Source organism: Prionailurus bengalensis, chromosome B1, assembly GCF_016509475.1.
Source record: "Prionailurus bengalensis isolate Pbe53 chromosome B1, Fcat_Pben_1.1_paternal_pri, whole genome shotgun sequence".
NCBI classification, from domain to species: domain Eukaryota; kingdom Metazoa; phylum Chordata; class Mammalia; order Carnivora; family Felidae; genus Prionailurus; species Prionailurus bengalensis.
The window spans coordinates 115472452-115487864 of NC_057344.1; the positions used below are offsets into that span (position 1 = coordinate 115472452).

Sequence of the window (15413 nt, forward strand, 5' to 3'; positions counted from 1 at the left end):
ATTTCATTCCCTTCCCTCGTTCCTTCCCTGAAGTTCTCAAAACTCTGAAAGGAGTACTCCCCATTCTCACAGTTCCGTTACACTCCGTAAACATTTGTTACATGCCCGTTTTGTTCAGAGCATCAGTGGGGCTGGGAGAGAGAAAGGGGTGAAGGGTAATTCATGGGCTGGTTTGTTTTTAAAGTTGAGGGTGGGAGCTCTTCAAGGTAAATGATGCTTTGATCAGGTGGAGGTTAAGAAGGGAAGCCATTGGATAACTGAAGAAATGCCGTGGTCTGTAATACCCCAACACAGTTCTTTTGAAGCCCTCCCTCTTCTCCCCTCGTCAAACTCTTATTGCTGGTTGGTAACTCGTGTTTTGTCATTGATGGGTTCCTTTCTTCTGTGACCTCAGGCAAGGTCAGCCTGTATATCCCATCACGGGAGGATTCAGGCAACCCTACCCATCCTCACTGTCAGTCGACACTTCCATGTCCAGGTAGGTGGAGGCGGAAACTGGGCCCAGGACAAGTTGCTCTTCCTGCGCTTGCATTGTGTGCGCCTCTGCTTGCCTCTCGGTTGGCTAGGAGGGTGCATACCTCAGCCACGTGTCTGTCTGTGCAGTGTGCCTGGCTCCCACACTAGATGTCGCAGAGACTCCTGGGTAGGAGCCAAACGCTGCACCCCACCAGCACAGCCACACCCCTCAGGGAGATGGACTCGGCCACACCACACTGTGTGTCCCAAAGAATTCACTGCCTCCTGACTGTGGGATGTGAAATGTCCTGAAAGCAGACATTATAAGAAGAGCTTGTTTGATTCAAAATATTCCGGGAGTGGGGGAAGGGGGAAGGATAAAGACTGGTTTGGTCTGAGTTCTGTAATTTGCTTTCTTGGAGGAAAGTTGTAGCAGCTTAATGCGACAGTGTTTGAAAATGCCCAGGTAGTCTAGAGCCTTCCTGGACCAAGGCTGTTAGAAGAGAATGAATGGCGCTTATGAGCTGTCAGGCCATCCGGGGTGTGTGTCCTAGTGTGTGAATCAGGCCCTGTGTGGACATGTTAGTTCAAGCGAAGCTCTGTGAGATCTGCCATGCCACACTGCTCTGTGTAATGCTTCTGCTTCTGGAGAGGATGGCGTCTGTGCCCTGTGCTTGATGTACACACACACTTGTTGTGCACCATCTGTGTGTTCACTGTGGCTTGTCCAGGGGAGCTAGCCGTACTGGGCTGGAAGTCAAACTGTTGGGCTGCTAACTGGTCGTGAATCTTTACTTACATAGGTATGAACTTCGCAAGTTCTGGGGTGGATTTCAGCTTTTTAAAAAAATCATTATTTGCTCAGCAACTTGGAAATCTAGCTTGTTGGGAGGGCATGAAGTTAATACCATTCCCCCAAATATATTTTTACCCCTTTTAACATCGTAAGAACTCTGTGATGACAGGATTTTCTCCCATGCAAATAACCAGCATCATGTATCTTTGCAAACGATCCAAGTAGCAGAGCATCATTATTTAATCAAATATTTGTATTTTTCCCATGCCTCCTTAATTTTTAAAAATTTGTTTCTGATCCAAGTGGAGTGCCTTCTTTCCCTCCCAGATGAAGGAATTGATTGTGCTGGATGTGATAAAAGTTCTGAGAACATTGTTCTTGTTGAATTAAATGTTTACTTTAAAGCAGTTTGAAAAGCAAAAGTTTCGACAGGATGTTCAAATTTATCCAAAGCGTTTATTGAAAGTACTCTCTTTTATTTTTCTTGCATGGCAGTTACCCTCCTTTGGCTTGTGTGGTGGTGGATATTTAAAAAAAAAAAAAATTTTTTTATGCTCTTTAGCATACTAGGGAGAAAAGCCTTTAGCATGTGTAGTTTTTACCTGGTGCAGAACTGTATCCTCCCCCTTAATTTTATTATCAATTTTCCATAAGGCTAGATCTCTCAAACATTACTTTCTGTGTAAAAGATGGTTTTCAATGATGTTGATGGCAACTTTATTAAATTGGGGGCTTTAAAAAAACAAAAACCCTTCCAGTCCCTTGTTTTCTCATTGTCTCCTACTATCAATAAAGAAGCCAACAATATGAGAAGATTTATTTAATGTGGTGGTTTGCTTAGGAATGTACGCAGAGATATTTTAATGTGGTGTCTTTAGCTATTATCTAAAAATAATTTAAAAAGCTAAATCCTAATAAAGTGTTATATTTCCAGCAATTACACTAAACTGGAATCCTTCTTTAAAAACTGCTTTGCAAGAAAAGTCACTCTTTTTTTTTTTTTTTTTTAAATTCTAGGACCTAGAGCCCTCCCAGGAAAAATGTCAGATTCTATTAGTTTGAAAAAACAAAACAACAACAACAACAAAAACCCCTGTTATGTGAGGAATAAGTATAAATATTTTCCACCTGAATACAGAAAGAAATTAATTATTGGCCCACTCTAATTCATAGTTAATATTCCTGTGTATAAAAATGTGTTTTCACTCTCAGTCATTAGCAGTTAGTAGAATGTTTCAGGGTTCTGCCTCCTTTTGCTACAACAGCCACTAGTACATATGCTTTCTTTCCTTTCCTTCTTTTAGGTTTTCCCATCATATGATTCCTGGTCCTCCTGGTCCCCACACAACTGGCATCCCTCATCCAGCTATCGTAACGCCTCAGGTCAAACAGGAACATCCCCATACTGACAGTGACCTAATGCACGTGTGAGTACACATCTGATTTCACCTATGAATGCCTTAAGATACCATGAGGATTTAAACACAATTTCTTCCTGCTACCGTTGAATATCACCCCCTCTCTTTTAGTATGAAAATCAGTGTAGCTCTGCCTTGAAAGTTCTGCCCCTGAGGAGTTTAGGCAGCTTGATTCTCACTGTGCTGATTTTAAGATTGGAAAGGAGCACAGACCCCAGAAGATCAAGGGAATCTCACCAAAACAGAGTAATCTTCAGAGTGTGGGCATTGAATAATCTTGAGCTGCTAAAGCTACTACCAGGTTTTAAATTGGGTTCTGATTGTTGGGGAGCACCTGATGGTACCAGAGGGAAGTAGACCGGAAAGTTCCACGTATTTCCTTCTGGACACGCACTTCACCCTGCTTGAGGCTTCGAAAGCACAGAATTCAAGGGAAAGGGACAACCAAGCCTAGGATCCCCCAGTTGGGCCAGGGTTTGTCCCAGGCTGTTAGAGCAAGACTAAATTCCCTGAAGAGATTAGTGAATGAGTTTCTTAATCTAGGATTTGTAGACTAGGATGGGAGGTTGGGGTGGCAGGGTGCATAGGATAGTCCATAAAACCCCTGCACATGTAGGCAAAGCCAACACGCATTTGTTTGGGGGAGTGAGTCTAGAGTTTCATTAGCTTCTCAAAGGGGCCCTTGACCTAAAAAAGTTAAGAACCTCAATTCTGAAAGAGGAATAACTACCCATACTATGTGTTCAGCTTTTCCTGAGATAACCAAGGAGCTCAGCCTCAGGGTCCTAGATGGAGCATCTTCACAAACCCTTTTACATTTTGTGTCAAACACTTCCATAACTATAGGTAAACTTTCTCAAACCAAAGGATCCTTACTCCCAATGAGTTGTTCTTCTAAGTGAATGCTGTTCTGACAACCCTTCTAGAGGGTTATCCCTGGCCTGGCTTTGACTGGTGACATGAACAGGTGCTCTGCTTCTCTCCTCCCATCTCTTCCTTCCGCTGTCCCTCCCCACCCCCTGCCCCCACACCATCCCAACCACCTTTTAGGAAGCCTCAGCATGAACAGAGAAAGGAACAGGAGCCAAAAAGACCTCACATTAAGAAGCCTCTGAACGCTTTTATGTTATACATGAAAGAAATGAGAGCGAATGTTGTAGCTGAGTGTACTCTAAAAGAAAGTGCAGCTATCAACCAGATTCTGGGCAGAAGGGTAAGTAGTCTGGGGGTGAGCGGATATGTAAATTTTTATGGTGACCTTGGAACTGTTTCCTTAAAGGTAGTCATAGAATGTATTTATATAATCACCAGCCACTTTGGGAAGTAACAGAGAGAACACGATAGGCTAATAATCTTTAGGAGAATTAAATGATAGAGTGCATTGTAAACAACTTAGATTGTACCTAGCACATAGAAAACCTCCCGTAAATGTTAACCATTCCCCCTGTTATCATTTATTGGGTGTCTTTCATGTACCAGGTACTCTGGTAGGCATTAGATAATAATTGCTGGATAAAATAGATATGGTCTTTGTCTTCATGAAGCTTAAAGGTTTGTGACAGGATGCAGATATTAGATAATTACCCAGTGGTTAATTAAAATTGTGATAAATACTGTGAACGTAAAGAGTAAGACTATGAGAAAGAGTAACAGGGAGCTAGGGAAGGGCCCCTCTAAGAAAATAGTATTCAAACTGAGACCTGAATGAGGAGTAGAAGTTAACCAAGTGATTAGTGGGGAGAGATGGACGGACCCTCCCCAGGTGCAGTGACGGGTGTGTGAACAACCGTCTGAAGCAAGAAAGCACTTAGCCCACATAGGGAGCTATAGAAAGGCCATGTAGTACCAGCCAAGCTTCTGGAAGAACCCTGGCAAATGCAAGTGGCCACTCCTTCCAAGACAGAAGTGGATCTGTTCTACTCAGAAGCTTTTAACTGGAAGAATTTATATGGGCCAGAGAAATCTTTATTCTAGAAAAATTGCTCTCTGGTTCTTAAAGTGTATATGTGCATGATTTCTGGATTGTCCCTTTTCTTTTCGTTCCTTCTTTTACCCATGCCAAGATATCTTTCTGATCACCTGTATACCAGGAAGTAGGCTACAACTAGCACGGACACTTTCTTTCTCCATCCACCGGGCCCATAGGCTAGTAAATCTTTCCAGGTGCTTTTCTCAGGGTTGAAATGGTTTTAAAACGTTAGGTATCTGACGAATGGTGGGAAAATTATAATTTTAGAAATGCTTCATTTTAATTTGTTGATGCTCTTCATATATGTGTGATAGCTACTTAAATCACGACCTCGTGTATTTGGTTTTTGCAGCCTCTCAAGGAATTCATGATTTGTAAATGAACATTTAGGCAAAGAAGGTCTGACAACCTTTGTGAAACTTAGAGGATGGTGTTTTAGCTGTTGTTGTGGATGATTTTTGCCATGTTTGATACAAACCTAATAAGCTTCAACATTTGTAACGTAAGACATTCAGGAGGTCTCCAGGCCATTTGAACAGACGGAGGGAAGCCAGCTTACTTGCATTATTGATTCCTGTTGGATAGAATAAAAATGCAGTTATTTCCAATCTGCAGGACACCCGGGTTTCAGGGGGTAGGGTGTGGTGGCAGATTATAGCTCTCTTGGTGCCCTGTGTATAATACTGTCCCTCCCTGTGGATTCTTAAACACTTAATAACAATAATTACAATGATTTCCCAAGCCAGAGCATAGCAGATAAATGATTCCCATCATCTTTGAGGAACCTCACCTTAAAAGCTTAAAGGCTGATGACCATTCCCCTGACCCTTTAAAAGAAGAAACCGGAGGGAAAGAAGAGTTGATGTGCTTCTTTCAGTTTGAATAAAACTCTCAGCTTTTTTTCTTTTTTGAGTTAAAGGTCCCCTGGCCCTCCAGTGGGAATTATTTTCCTGCTCAAGAGAGCAAGTAAGGATATTATACAGAGGTTTGCTTCCTATTTTTAATACACGTTTCCAACAATTGCTACTTTCTCAGCTCCCTTAACGATCCCCAGATCAGAGCGTGTGTCCTAAAGGATGGTTCTCATTTGGGGTCTCTCTCTGTCTTTGATTTGGACACCTGTTTCTATTTATAGGTCTCTGAGATCTCTGATTAAGATCAGGTTTTCTGTCCTCTCATCACTTCCCTCTGGCAGGGTAGTCCTCGCTGTTTCTTTAAAGTTCCTGGCTTTAAAATCATGTGTTTTACACTGAGATAATTAGAATTCTTAAAAGTGGAACTTAAATCCATCCTAGAACATTTTATCTTTTGATTCTTATTCATCATCAACATATCTCAAAGAAGAAATGTTCAGTCATTTCAATTAAGGTTTTCTTTTTCATGTTATAAATAATAGTACAAATCTTAATTTAAAATAAGCCTTTTCAGACCTTCCAGGGTGTTAAAGGAAGTCCATTTATTGCAAATTTATTGTCAGAATTTTTTTTTATGTTGGAACTATAAACTTTTTTTTCCAAGTTAAATGAGTATTTTCCCAACAACATCTTGAGAATGAAATTTGGTTTTTTAAAAGATTAAAAAACTTACAGATTTTCAGTAAGTAAGACATAGAAAAGTATTTTTATAGCTCATTGTGTTGCAGAAATTCCTATAAAGAAAGACTATCTTTCTAGTTTGTACTAGATTTTTTTGTTTTCGTTTACATTAATAAAGCCTTAACATCATTGCTTTACCCACCATTTTACTCTGGTAAATGGTCTTTTATATGTGGGTAGATTTTATGCATTAGAAATATCAGGGAACTAAAAGCAATTGGAAATTCAAGTATATAGTTTGTGGCCTGCTTTTTCTCCTTGCATTTTGCTCAGTTTTGTCAACCTGTGTCCTGTTTTAGCTGAAAAATAACTGGTTGATTTCGTGGAAGACCCAACCTCCATACGCATTTTGAGAGAGAAGTTTTATAAAACTTATTCCAGGTTTTCTCAGCAAGTTATAAAGCTGCCATAAACTATGTGAAACTATACTGATATATATTACATTGGTATAAGGGCACTCTGACTTGTGCTCATTAAAAGCACACATAAATGAATAAACGCATTTATAAAAAGCATGCTTTTACTTTTTTTTCCCCTTTTTGTCTCCCTGTTTGTTCCGTTTTGGTTAACATTTTGGTTAACATTTTGCCAATCATATTTAGCACCAGAACTATGTAGATATTGATGGTTAGTCTTTTCTCAAAAACAAACAAACAGTCAAGGCTGATCTTTTCCACTGTGTCCAGTTTGGTTTCCCTTCCTGTGTAAGTCTCTAGCACTGGGTCAGTGTTCCAGACTTAGGAAAGCCAGCAGTTGGTAGAAGCCTGGTTCAAACTCACACTATTGCCCCAGACATGCCTCCTTCTTTGGCTTGATTTTGCTAATTGTGCTTACTCTGCTAGTGCAAAGAACTGTGTCTCACGTAGCTTTTTTCAGGTGTTTTTTTTTTCTTGCCACCTCCCCAGTGCCTGTCCCACCCCCCCCCATCATTTTTTTAAAAAATTTTTTTTTTTCAACGTTTATTTATTTTTGGGACAGAGAGAGAGCATGAACGGGGGAGGGGCAGAGGGAGAGGGAGACACAGAATCGGAAACAGGCTCCAGGCTCTGAGCCATCAGCCCAGAGCCTGACGTGGGGCTCGAACTCACGGACCGCGAGATCGTGACCTGGCTGAAGTCGGACGCTTAACCGACTGGCCACCCAGGCGCCCCCCCATCATTTTTTAAAAGAAAAACATACTACCTGATTTGCCTTCAAGCTGGACCAAGTCCTGCTGTGAGTCATGCTTCTTAGCTACTTGATACTCGGCACCTCTAAAGCAATTAAAAAATAAGCCGTCTGGCCTATCCAACGCAGAGGCCCAGGCACAGAGGCACTGGTTCCAGAGGAGCCAGAATCCCCTGCCCTGCCCCTGGGCACTGCCTGTGCCGGAGGCTGGAGTGGGAGGTGGGTGGGATGTGGCAGAAGGTGCTTGAAGTGCTCTTGAGATTGGGTTCCTGGTCTTTTAAGAAATGGGAGCAGCAGGTGTTTGTTCCTTGAGGAACGCTGCCTAGCCTTATCGCAGGAGCCAGGTCCAAACTGAGGAGGACTTAGTCTCTTCCAGGAGAACTCTTTCTCTCTCATTGCCTCTCTCCCTCACTCCTCCATTCTTTCCCCAGTTTAGCCACACCTTTCTTTTCTCTTACTTTTTAAAACTATGACAGGGAAATTAAAATCAATAGGCAGGGCAGCCATGAATGAGAATGAATCTCCTACCACCCTAGAGCTGGGGGTGAGCAGGAGTGGGGAGGCGGGAGCTAACCCAGAGCATGGGCGTGTGTGGTGTGGGTCAGGTCTGTTCTCCCGTGCCTCTGTGCCATCCCCCCTGGCCAGTTGGTCCCTCCAGTGCCCAGCTGTTCCTCCCAGAAGGCTCACTGGTAAATCCTGGCATTGAAGAAGTGGGGAAAATACTTGAAAACTGCCTGCCAGGGGACCTGGAGCAAGTTGTGTGCAAACATAAGCCACTTAAATTCCCAAACAGATGCCTTGCCTACATAAGCTGTTTTGCTGTGATACATAATTATGGCAATTATTAAAAGGGACATGGAAAGTTTGCAGGGTATCAGCCCTTGCGTTCTTTAAACTAGATACTACAGGGTCAGCTTCTAGATGGCAGAATAACCCTGGACAACGCTCCTTGCTTCCCATCAGAAGGAAGCTAAAACCATAGCCGTAAGGAGTACACGTGCAGTTGTACGGGGTTGTCCGCATGCTCCCTCTAGACAGTGGGATTTCTACAAGTATGAGGAGAGGGTGAGGGGAATCAGACAGACTGACTTGAGGTCTTGCTTTGTAGACTGGCTCATAGGATGAAGGTTTCAGACTCTTCATATGACAGAGTGGGAAGTGTCCGTGTGAGGTGATGATGCATCTGGGTGGAAAAGACATCTGGAACTTATCACATTTTGCATAAATACATGGTACTCAGTCTCAAATATCAGAATATGGTACAAACTATGAGAAAGGGCTGAGTTGGGTGTTGAGGTCACCAGTGAAAGTTCTCTCCAATTTATATTGGAAACGAGAAAGGGTGAGTGACAGATCATTTTACTTCGGATTCTTTAATTGCCTTTGATGTGTTTCATGTGATACTGGAGAACAGGATAGAGAGAGCAAAGTTTGAGTTTCACTCTCGCCACCAGACTCCCAAGTGGATTTCTGCCGCTCTTGCTCTTCTGCCATTTAAAAATAAATCAGAGTCTAAGTGCTTATTATCTTCATTCTTGAATGTTTGAAACATGAAATATATAGTATTGTTGCTATTTTACTTTCATTTAATTTTTTTTCCCTTCTTCTTTTTGTTTTAGTGGCATGCCCTCTCCCGTGAAGAGCAGGCTAAATATTATGAATTAGCACGGAAGGAAAGACAGCTACATATGCAGCTCTATCCAGGCTGGTCTGCAAGAGACAATTATGTAAGCTCCTTCTTCATCCTACCAACAGCTCTCTCCTCTCACCCATTCTTTCTTTCGGCCACTTTTGTGAGGGAAATGTGTTTCAGACTACAGTAGCCCCCCCATCGCCCCTTACCCACAGGGATACGTTTCAAGACTCCCAGTGGATGCCCAAAACCACGGATAGTACTGAACCCTGTAGATACGTTTTTTTCTGTGCATACACACCTATGATACCGTTTGTAAATTAGGCACAGTGAGCGATTAGCAATAAATCTTCTTGTACCGCACTCACCCTCCTTGTGATGATGTGAGATGACAACATGCCTGTGTGATGGGATGAAGCGAGGTGACTGACTTAGGCTGTGATGTTGTGTTGGGCTACTGTTGACCCTCTGACGCTATGTCTGGAGGAAGACCTTCTGCTTCCAGACCCTGGTTGACTGGGGCCACTGAAACCATGCAAAGCAAAATTACAGGCAGGCGGGGACTGCTGTATATGTATTGCTGGTACTATTTCCTATTTTTGGAAGTTAGTGAACTTTATAATAAAGATTTCCTGGATATATTTGCAAACTTTGAGCGATCATGATTTGTTTTTTTTGATTATATAGTACATTTTTTTAGGTAAAACTTTAATCCAGAAAAGCCTTCCCATTAAATGTTGAAAAAGATTTTTTTAAAAAGCCCATAATCTCCTCGTGTAAAGGCAACATTAGTAATGACTAGTTACGGTATCTTCCAGGTATTTTTTCTGCGTATATGTTTTTTTTTTACTTGGATAGAAGTACGTGTGGGTATAACATACACTTTTGTGTCATGCTTGCTCTTATATATAATAAGCATTTTTCTGTTATGGCATAGTGTTTCTACATATTGATTTCAATGGCTATATAGTATTTTGAGTGAATATCACAATTAACGATTTTTTCCTGTTTTTTAGACATTTAGGTTGCTTTTTTTTTTTTTTTTTTTGGTGATTGGAAATAATCCTACAATGAAGGTATCCATGCATAACAGTTTTTTTTCTGTGTTTAGGGCTGCTATTTCTGTAGGATAGATTCACAGTAGTGCAATTGTTGAGTTAATATATTTTAAAGGCTCTTTGACACTTACTGTCAAATTTCTTTTCAAAAGGATATTATTTTACAGTTCTTAAAAAGAATATATTCAAGTGACTGTTTTGCCACAGGCTAATCAAAACTGGATTAAAAAAATTTTGGCGGGGAGGTGCGCCTGGGTGGCTCAGTCCATAAGTGTCTGACTTCAGCTCAGGTCATGATCTCACGGTTCACGGGTTCAAGCCCTGCGTTGGTGTCTGTGCTGACAGCTCAGAGCCTGGAGTCTGCTTCAGGTTCTGTGTCTCCCTCTCTCTCTGCCCCTCCCCTGCTCATGCTCACTCTCTCTCTTTCTCTCTCGCTGTCTCAAAAATAAAAAAATTTTTTGTTTCACTTTAACATACCTTGATATCTATTATGTATTTTATTCAGATGGAATAGGTATTATATTTTTTTAAGTTATACTAATTGGCCAAAAATACCCCATTTATAGGGCCTTACTTTATTTTATTACTTTAGAATTTGAACAATTTACTAACGTGGTCTTGATATAGCAAAGACTATTACTGAGAAAGTGTATTATAAATTATATATTTCAGTTTTATATTTTATGGAAGGGAACAGTTTTGATTATTTAAGCTCCTAATTTAAAATTTTATAGATCACTTTCGTGCTCCATGTGAGCCTGGCATTAGAAAAGCCAGCCAGGGGGCGCCTGGGTGGCTCAGTCGGTTAAGCGTCTGACTTTGGTTCAGGTCATGATCTCATCATTCATGAGTTTGAGCCCCATATTGGGCTCTGTGCTGACAGCTCAGAGCCTGGAGCCTGCTTCGGATTCTGTGTCTCCCTTTCTCTCTGTCTCTGTCCCTCCCCGGCTTGTGCTCTATCCTCTCTCTCAAAAATAAACAAACATTAAAAAAAAAAAATTAAAAAAAAAAAGAAAAGCCAGCTAGGACAGTTTTAATATTCGGTCTAGGAATTGTCCCTTCTAAAAAGAGTGAAGGTGAAGCCGTTAATCGATATCTAATTTAACGTGTGATGGTCCTGTTGGCTGCATGTCTTGGGGGCGATGGTCCTGTTGGCTGCATGTCTGAGGTCATACGTCCCATAAAATGGGACACCAAGACTTAGGGAACACATTTATTTCCTGCAACGTGCTCTGAAAAAAGTCACTGCTGGTGGGGATGTGGGGCTTGAACGGTGGCTGCGACCATGACGAAGAAAGGAGGGGCCATGCTCTTTGTTACTTGGAAGCAGCAGCTCATCGGACCCTCGGGAGCTGCCGTCTGGTTGTTGTACTAACTGCCGTGTGCCTATTGTCCAGAACTGTCTTAAGTGTCTTCTGTGATGTTTTCTAATCCTCATAATAATTCGGGGGGATAAACAGTGTTATTGCACTTCATAGATGAGGGAAATCGAGGGGTCGGACAGGTTAAGTCATTGGTCCAGGGCCAGGTAGTGGCTAAGCTGCTGGTTATTACCCGGCCCTCCCGGACTGTCCGAATCTGTGCAGTTTGCCTTCTGTGCAGCAGACTGGCACAGTCTTTCCGGGGCCTTAAGAAGACTGCTTTAGGGCAAGAGTTCTCTCCCCTGAACCATGTTTCTGTTTTCTGGGCAGTAATTAGCATCTTTCTGGACAGATGTGACCCACGGAGGAGCTGTGCTGTGGATTTGTATACATTTAGCACTGCTTGTTGAATGTCTTTGAGTGAAGGTTCTGTTTCTGACCCTTAGGTAAAGGATAAAGCTTTAAAAAGAGATGAACACATACATACTCTGTCCCTCTCGCTCTCTCTCCTTTTGTCCATATGGAGAGATGAGAAGAAAGTAGTGTTGAAGAAATCCAGTGTAATGTGAATTTACCTTTAAAGATTTTCTCCTGCACAATTTTTAAAGGAAATTGTTTCACATAACTTGATTGTGGGATCCCCCGGAATGAAGGGAAAACCCAGCTTTGTTACATCATTTTTTATAACAATAACAATAAGCCTATTAATTACTAAGGCAAACAGAAGTCAATCAAATGATAGCACTTTAGCTAATTATTCTTAAAACAACAACATAGAAATGGAGTCTAAACAAGATACATGTCTTGTATCGTAGCGGTTAGTGTCAGAATGCATCCTCATCCTTACTGAGATCACATTAAATATTATGTCTCAACTATTTAATATTAAAATGCTCTATTCTACAGCATCATAGATTTTATAACTGAAGTCTTCATAAATCAGCAGCCCACATATTTTCTTAGGTGAGCTCAGTCAGATATTTGTATTATTAGAGCTTTTAAATGTAATGCTTCATAATCCCAGTATTAACTATAATTAAATATTTTAATGAAAAATATTTTTATATTTACCGCACACAAATGAGTTTTTTTGTGTAAGTTGACACGAGTACATCCAAACTACTCCGGTCTTTTTGTCTACCATAAAATGTTGGTTCTCTCATAACACTGGTTTATACCTAGACTACAGTAGAGGCTATTTCACAAAGCATTGGCAGTCCTCCACCTCAGGCCACAGTCACACATGCTGGACATACACAGGGCTGCAGAGGAGGCTGACACACTCAGGTTGTGATCTGGAGCCAGGGGCCGTCTGGAGGGGGGCTCAGGGACACAGCCAGTTATGGCATTGGGAGGAGGTGAGGTCTGCCGGGGGGGGGAGGGGAGGGGCGGATGGGACAGGGAGGTGGGGTGGAGCCGAGAAGCTTCCTGGAAGAGCTGGCACTTGAGATGATGTTAAAGGGCAAACGGGAGCTAGGAGGAGAAAGGGAGGAGGAAGTTCCTGACACATGAAGCAACGTCATAGCATCTTCTGAAAACCACAGTAACGCCGTTTGAAATGAAGACCAGGGAAGCCCGTGAGAAGCATACTCTCCCTCTGTCTGCTCCCCTTTTCCCAGAGTACTTTAATAATAATGTTAATGAGAACTCCATTATTTCCGATATGCCATTTTCCAGGGTCGCTAATATCTGCTCTTTGTGAGGACAGTGTGAGTCAGCCTTACTAAGCTCTAAAGCCTCAGTGGTCAAGGTCATGTGACACGAAGAAAAATTATCCTGAGATGCATAAAAATATAGACACATAGTATGTTCAGTGTAATCTTAGAGTTTTACGTTTTGTTCCTTGTTCATGTGATTATTACGGCAGCCATAAGATAGAGATATTGGATGAGATATGTGTTCTGTTAAAGTTATTTGAAAGTACTATCCTAATCCAGGTTGGCCATTTACTGTTCACGTAAATCAAACAGATACTGTGTCTCTGCCCTACCTATTACAATGATGTTTTAGGGGAAATCATGAAGAAAAACAAGAGTAGACCAGTATAAATGGAACTTAAAATTGTAAATCTGTGAAGGTGATTTTGCAAATGTATTTAAGATTGCACGTTTTCGTGTCTGTTTTAGGAAACAAGGTCCTTGATTGCCAGAAATTCAGCCTTTGAAATTACCTTCCATTTTCTCAGGTTCTATCTTACCTTGCTGCCACTATCCTTGATCATGTCATACCTGTGCCGTGGGGACAAGAGGTCCTCAGCTAATGTCATGTACTTTTAATTACATGGTAGAATTCACCGGAAGGAAGATTGATCATGAACACTGCCAGAAGTGGGTTCCCAGCGTGGTGGTCAGTGATAGGCTACCTCCTTAAGTGGGCTTTCTTTGAACGGGTATCTGGTGCCACGGCCCTAGGACCTCCTCAGCCTGGCGTGGCTTTGGGAAACCACTTCCACTGTCAGTACGGATACTCAATAAGAAGCTGTAGGGACAAAGGTCACAAAGAGGTGACGATTTGTTTTCTCTCGTTCTCTCGGTCTGTGTGTCTAGGTGTAGATGGGAAAGGGAGAGAATGAGGCACCCTTCTTGGTTGACTTCTTGCCTTTTGTACGTTTGTATCCCGTTCGTCCATGTGTTCATAGTCCAGTGTGTAACATGACCATGTGCCTGGCTTCTTCCAGGGTAAGAAAAAGAAGAGGAAGAGAGAGAAACTCCAGGAGTCGACATCAGGTAGGCACCATGTGACTTTCTAGTCAATTCTCTGCTTCTGACAAATACCTTTGAAAGTAGTCGGCATCTTCGACACACTGCTTTTGTTCTGCAGCTGTAACCTCTGATGTTTTAAACTCTGCTTTCCTTCCTGAAATGCTTTAAAGATGTTTAAAAGACCTTTCTTTTCAATGTGAGTGCGTGAAGGTACGTCTACACATTCCTTCCCCAAACCCTGTCACCTGGAATCCTGTTGGTGTTTGGTCTTGTGTTTGCTTTTATTGTCTATACCCTCCGTAGCACTTCTGCTGTGTTTCCATTTGCACAACTCCTTACAATAACAGTTTTTTATCCTGATTTTATCATATGCTACCTTTTCTGTGGTTTGGGTTTTCTGAAAGTAGAAAACATGATGACAGCAGGGTTTATCTTTCCCGGACATTCATTCAAGGCATCAGTGAGTGAGGTCCTATTTATTTCCCCTTTTTCTTTCATTAAAAGTAAGGCCACTACTTGTACTGCACAAATAAAAATGGCTGGTATAAGAACCATAGAAAGTAAAGCAAACGAGCCCACCTGATGTTGTAGCTACTACGTATTTGGAATGTACAAAAACCTCTTCAGTAAAAATTTGTTAAAGACACAATTTTCTGCAGGTACAGGTCCCAGAATGACAGCTGCCTACATCTGAAACATGGTAAGAACGACTCTCTGGTCCTACTGCTGACGTTAGTTATAAACAGAGGCACTTGCTTGTGAATCTCCTTGCTCGTACTGATGCATTCAACTCTGCTCCTTTAAAGAGGAAACCCCACCAAAATCAAATTAGCGCTTAAAAAAAATCTGATGGTTTTTATACCGGCTATGTTTTTGCAATATGGTATGCATTTCTCTCTTTCTTCCTTCCCCTTCTGCCCCTCTAATCTTTCTTCCCCTTCCCCTAACTCTTCACCATTCCGCACTGACCACCAGTGGCGAATCTGCCTGCTCTAAGAAACAAACCACAGAACCAGCAAGCAAAACGCCCTCTTACTCTGAAAAGCCCTGGGTGGCACGTGGGGCACCCAGACCCGTTCTGGCACAGGACCTGGAAGGTTTTGCTCCGTAGAGACTTCTCAGTTGAGATGATATATAGATACTTAAAAGTAATATATCTGTTTTTAGTGAGAAGGAGGGACTTTATGTATTTTTTTCCCCCCTGTTATTTAAAAATCTGGATGGGGACTCGATTAACTCTATTCTGCTCTCAGGCTCT

The 15413-nt window shown here is 41.8% G+C and overlaps 1 protein-coding gene across 4 annotated transcripts in view; it reads left to right on the forward strand.

The window, feature by feature from the left end:
- The window catches only part of LEF1 (lymphoid enhancer binding factor 1), a 120886-nt gene that overhangs the window by 91935 nt on the left and 13538 nt on the right, over positions 1-15413 (forward strand). Inside the window, exons 6-11 of one of the 4 annotated variants that reach the window (XM_043570932.1) lie at positions 395-478; positions 2557-2679; positions 3721-3883; positions 9021-9128; positions 14131-14179; positions 14815-14855. In XM_043570932.1, the coding sequence (XP_043426867.1) occupies positions 395-478; positions 2557-2679; positions 3721-3883; positions 9021-9128; positions 14131-14179; positions 14815-14849 (562 nt within the window). In that variant the 3' untranslated portion in view covers positions 14850-14855. The remainder of the gene's footprint in view (positions 1-394; positions 479-2556; positions 2680-3720; positions 3884-9020; positions 9129-14130; positions 14180-14814; positions 14856-15413) is intronic. The other 3 variants (XM_043570924.1, XM_043570946.1, XM_043570938.1) reach the window with 3 other exon arrangements.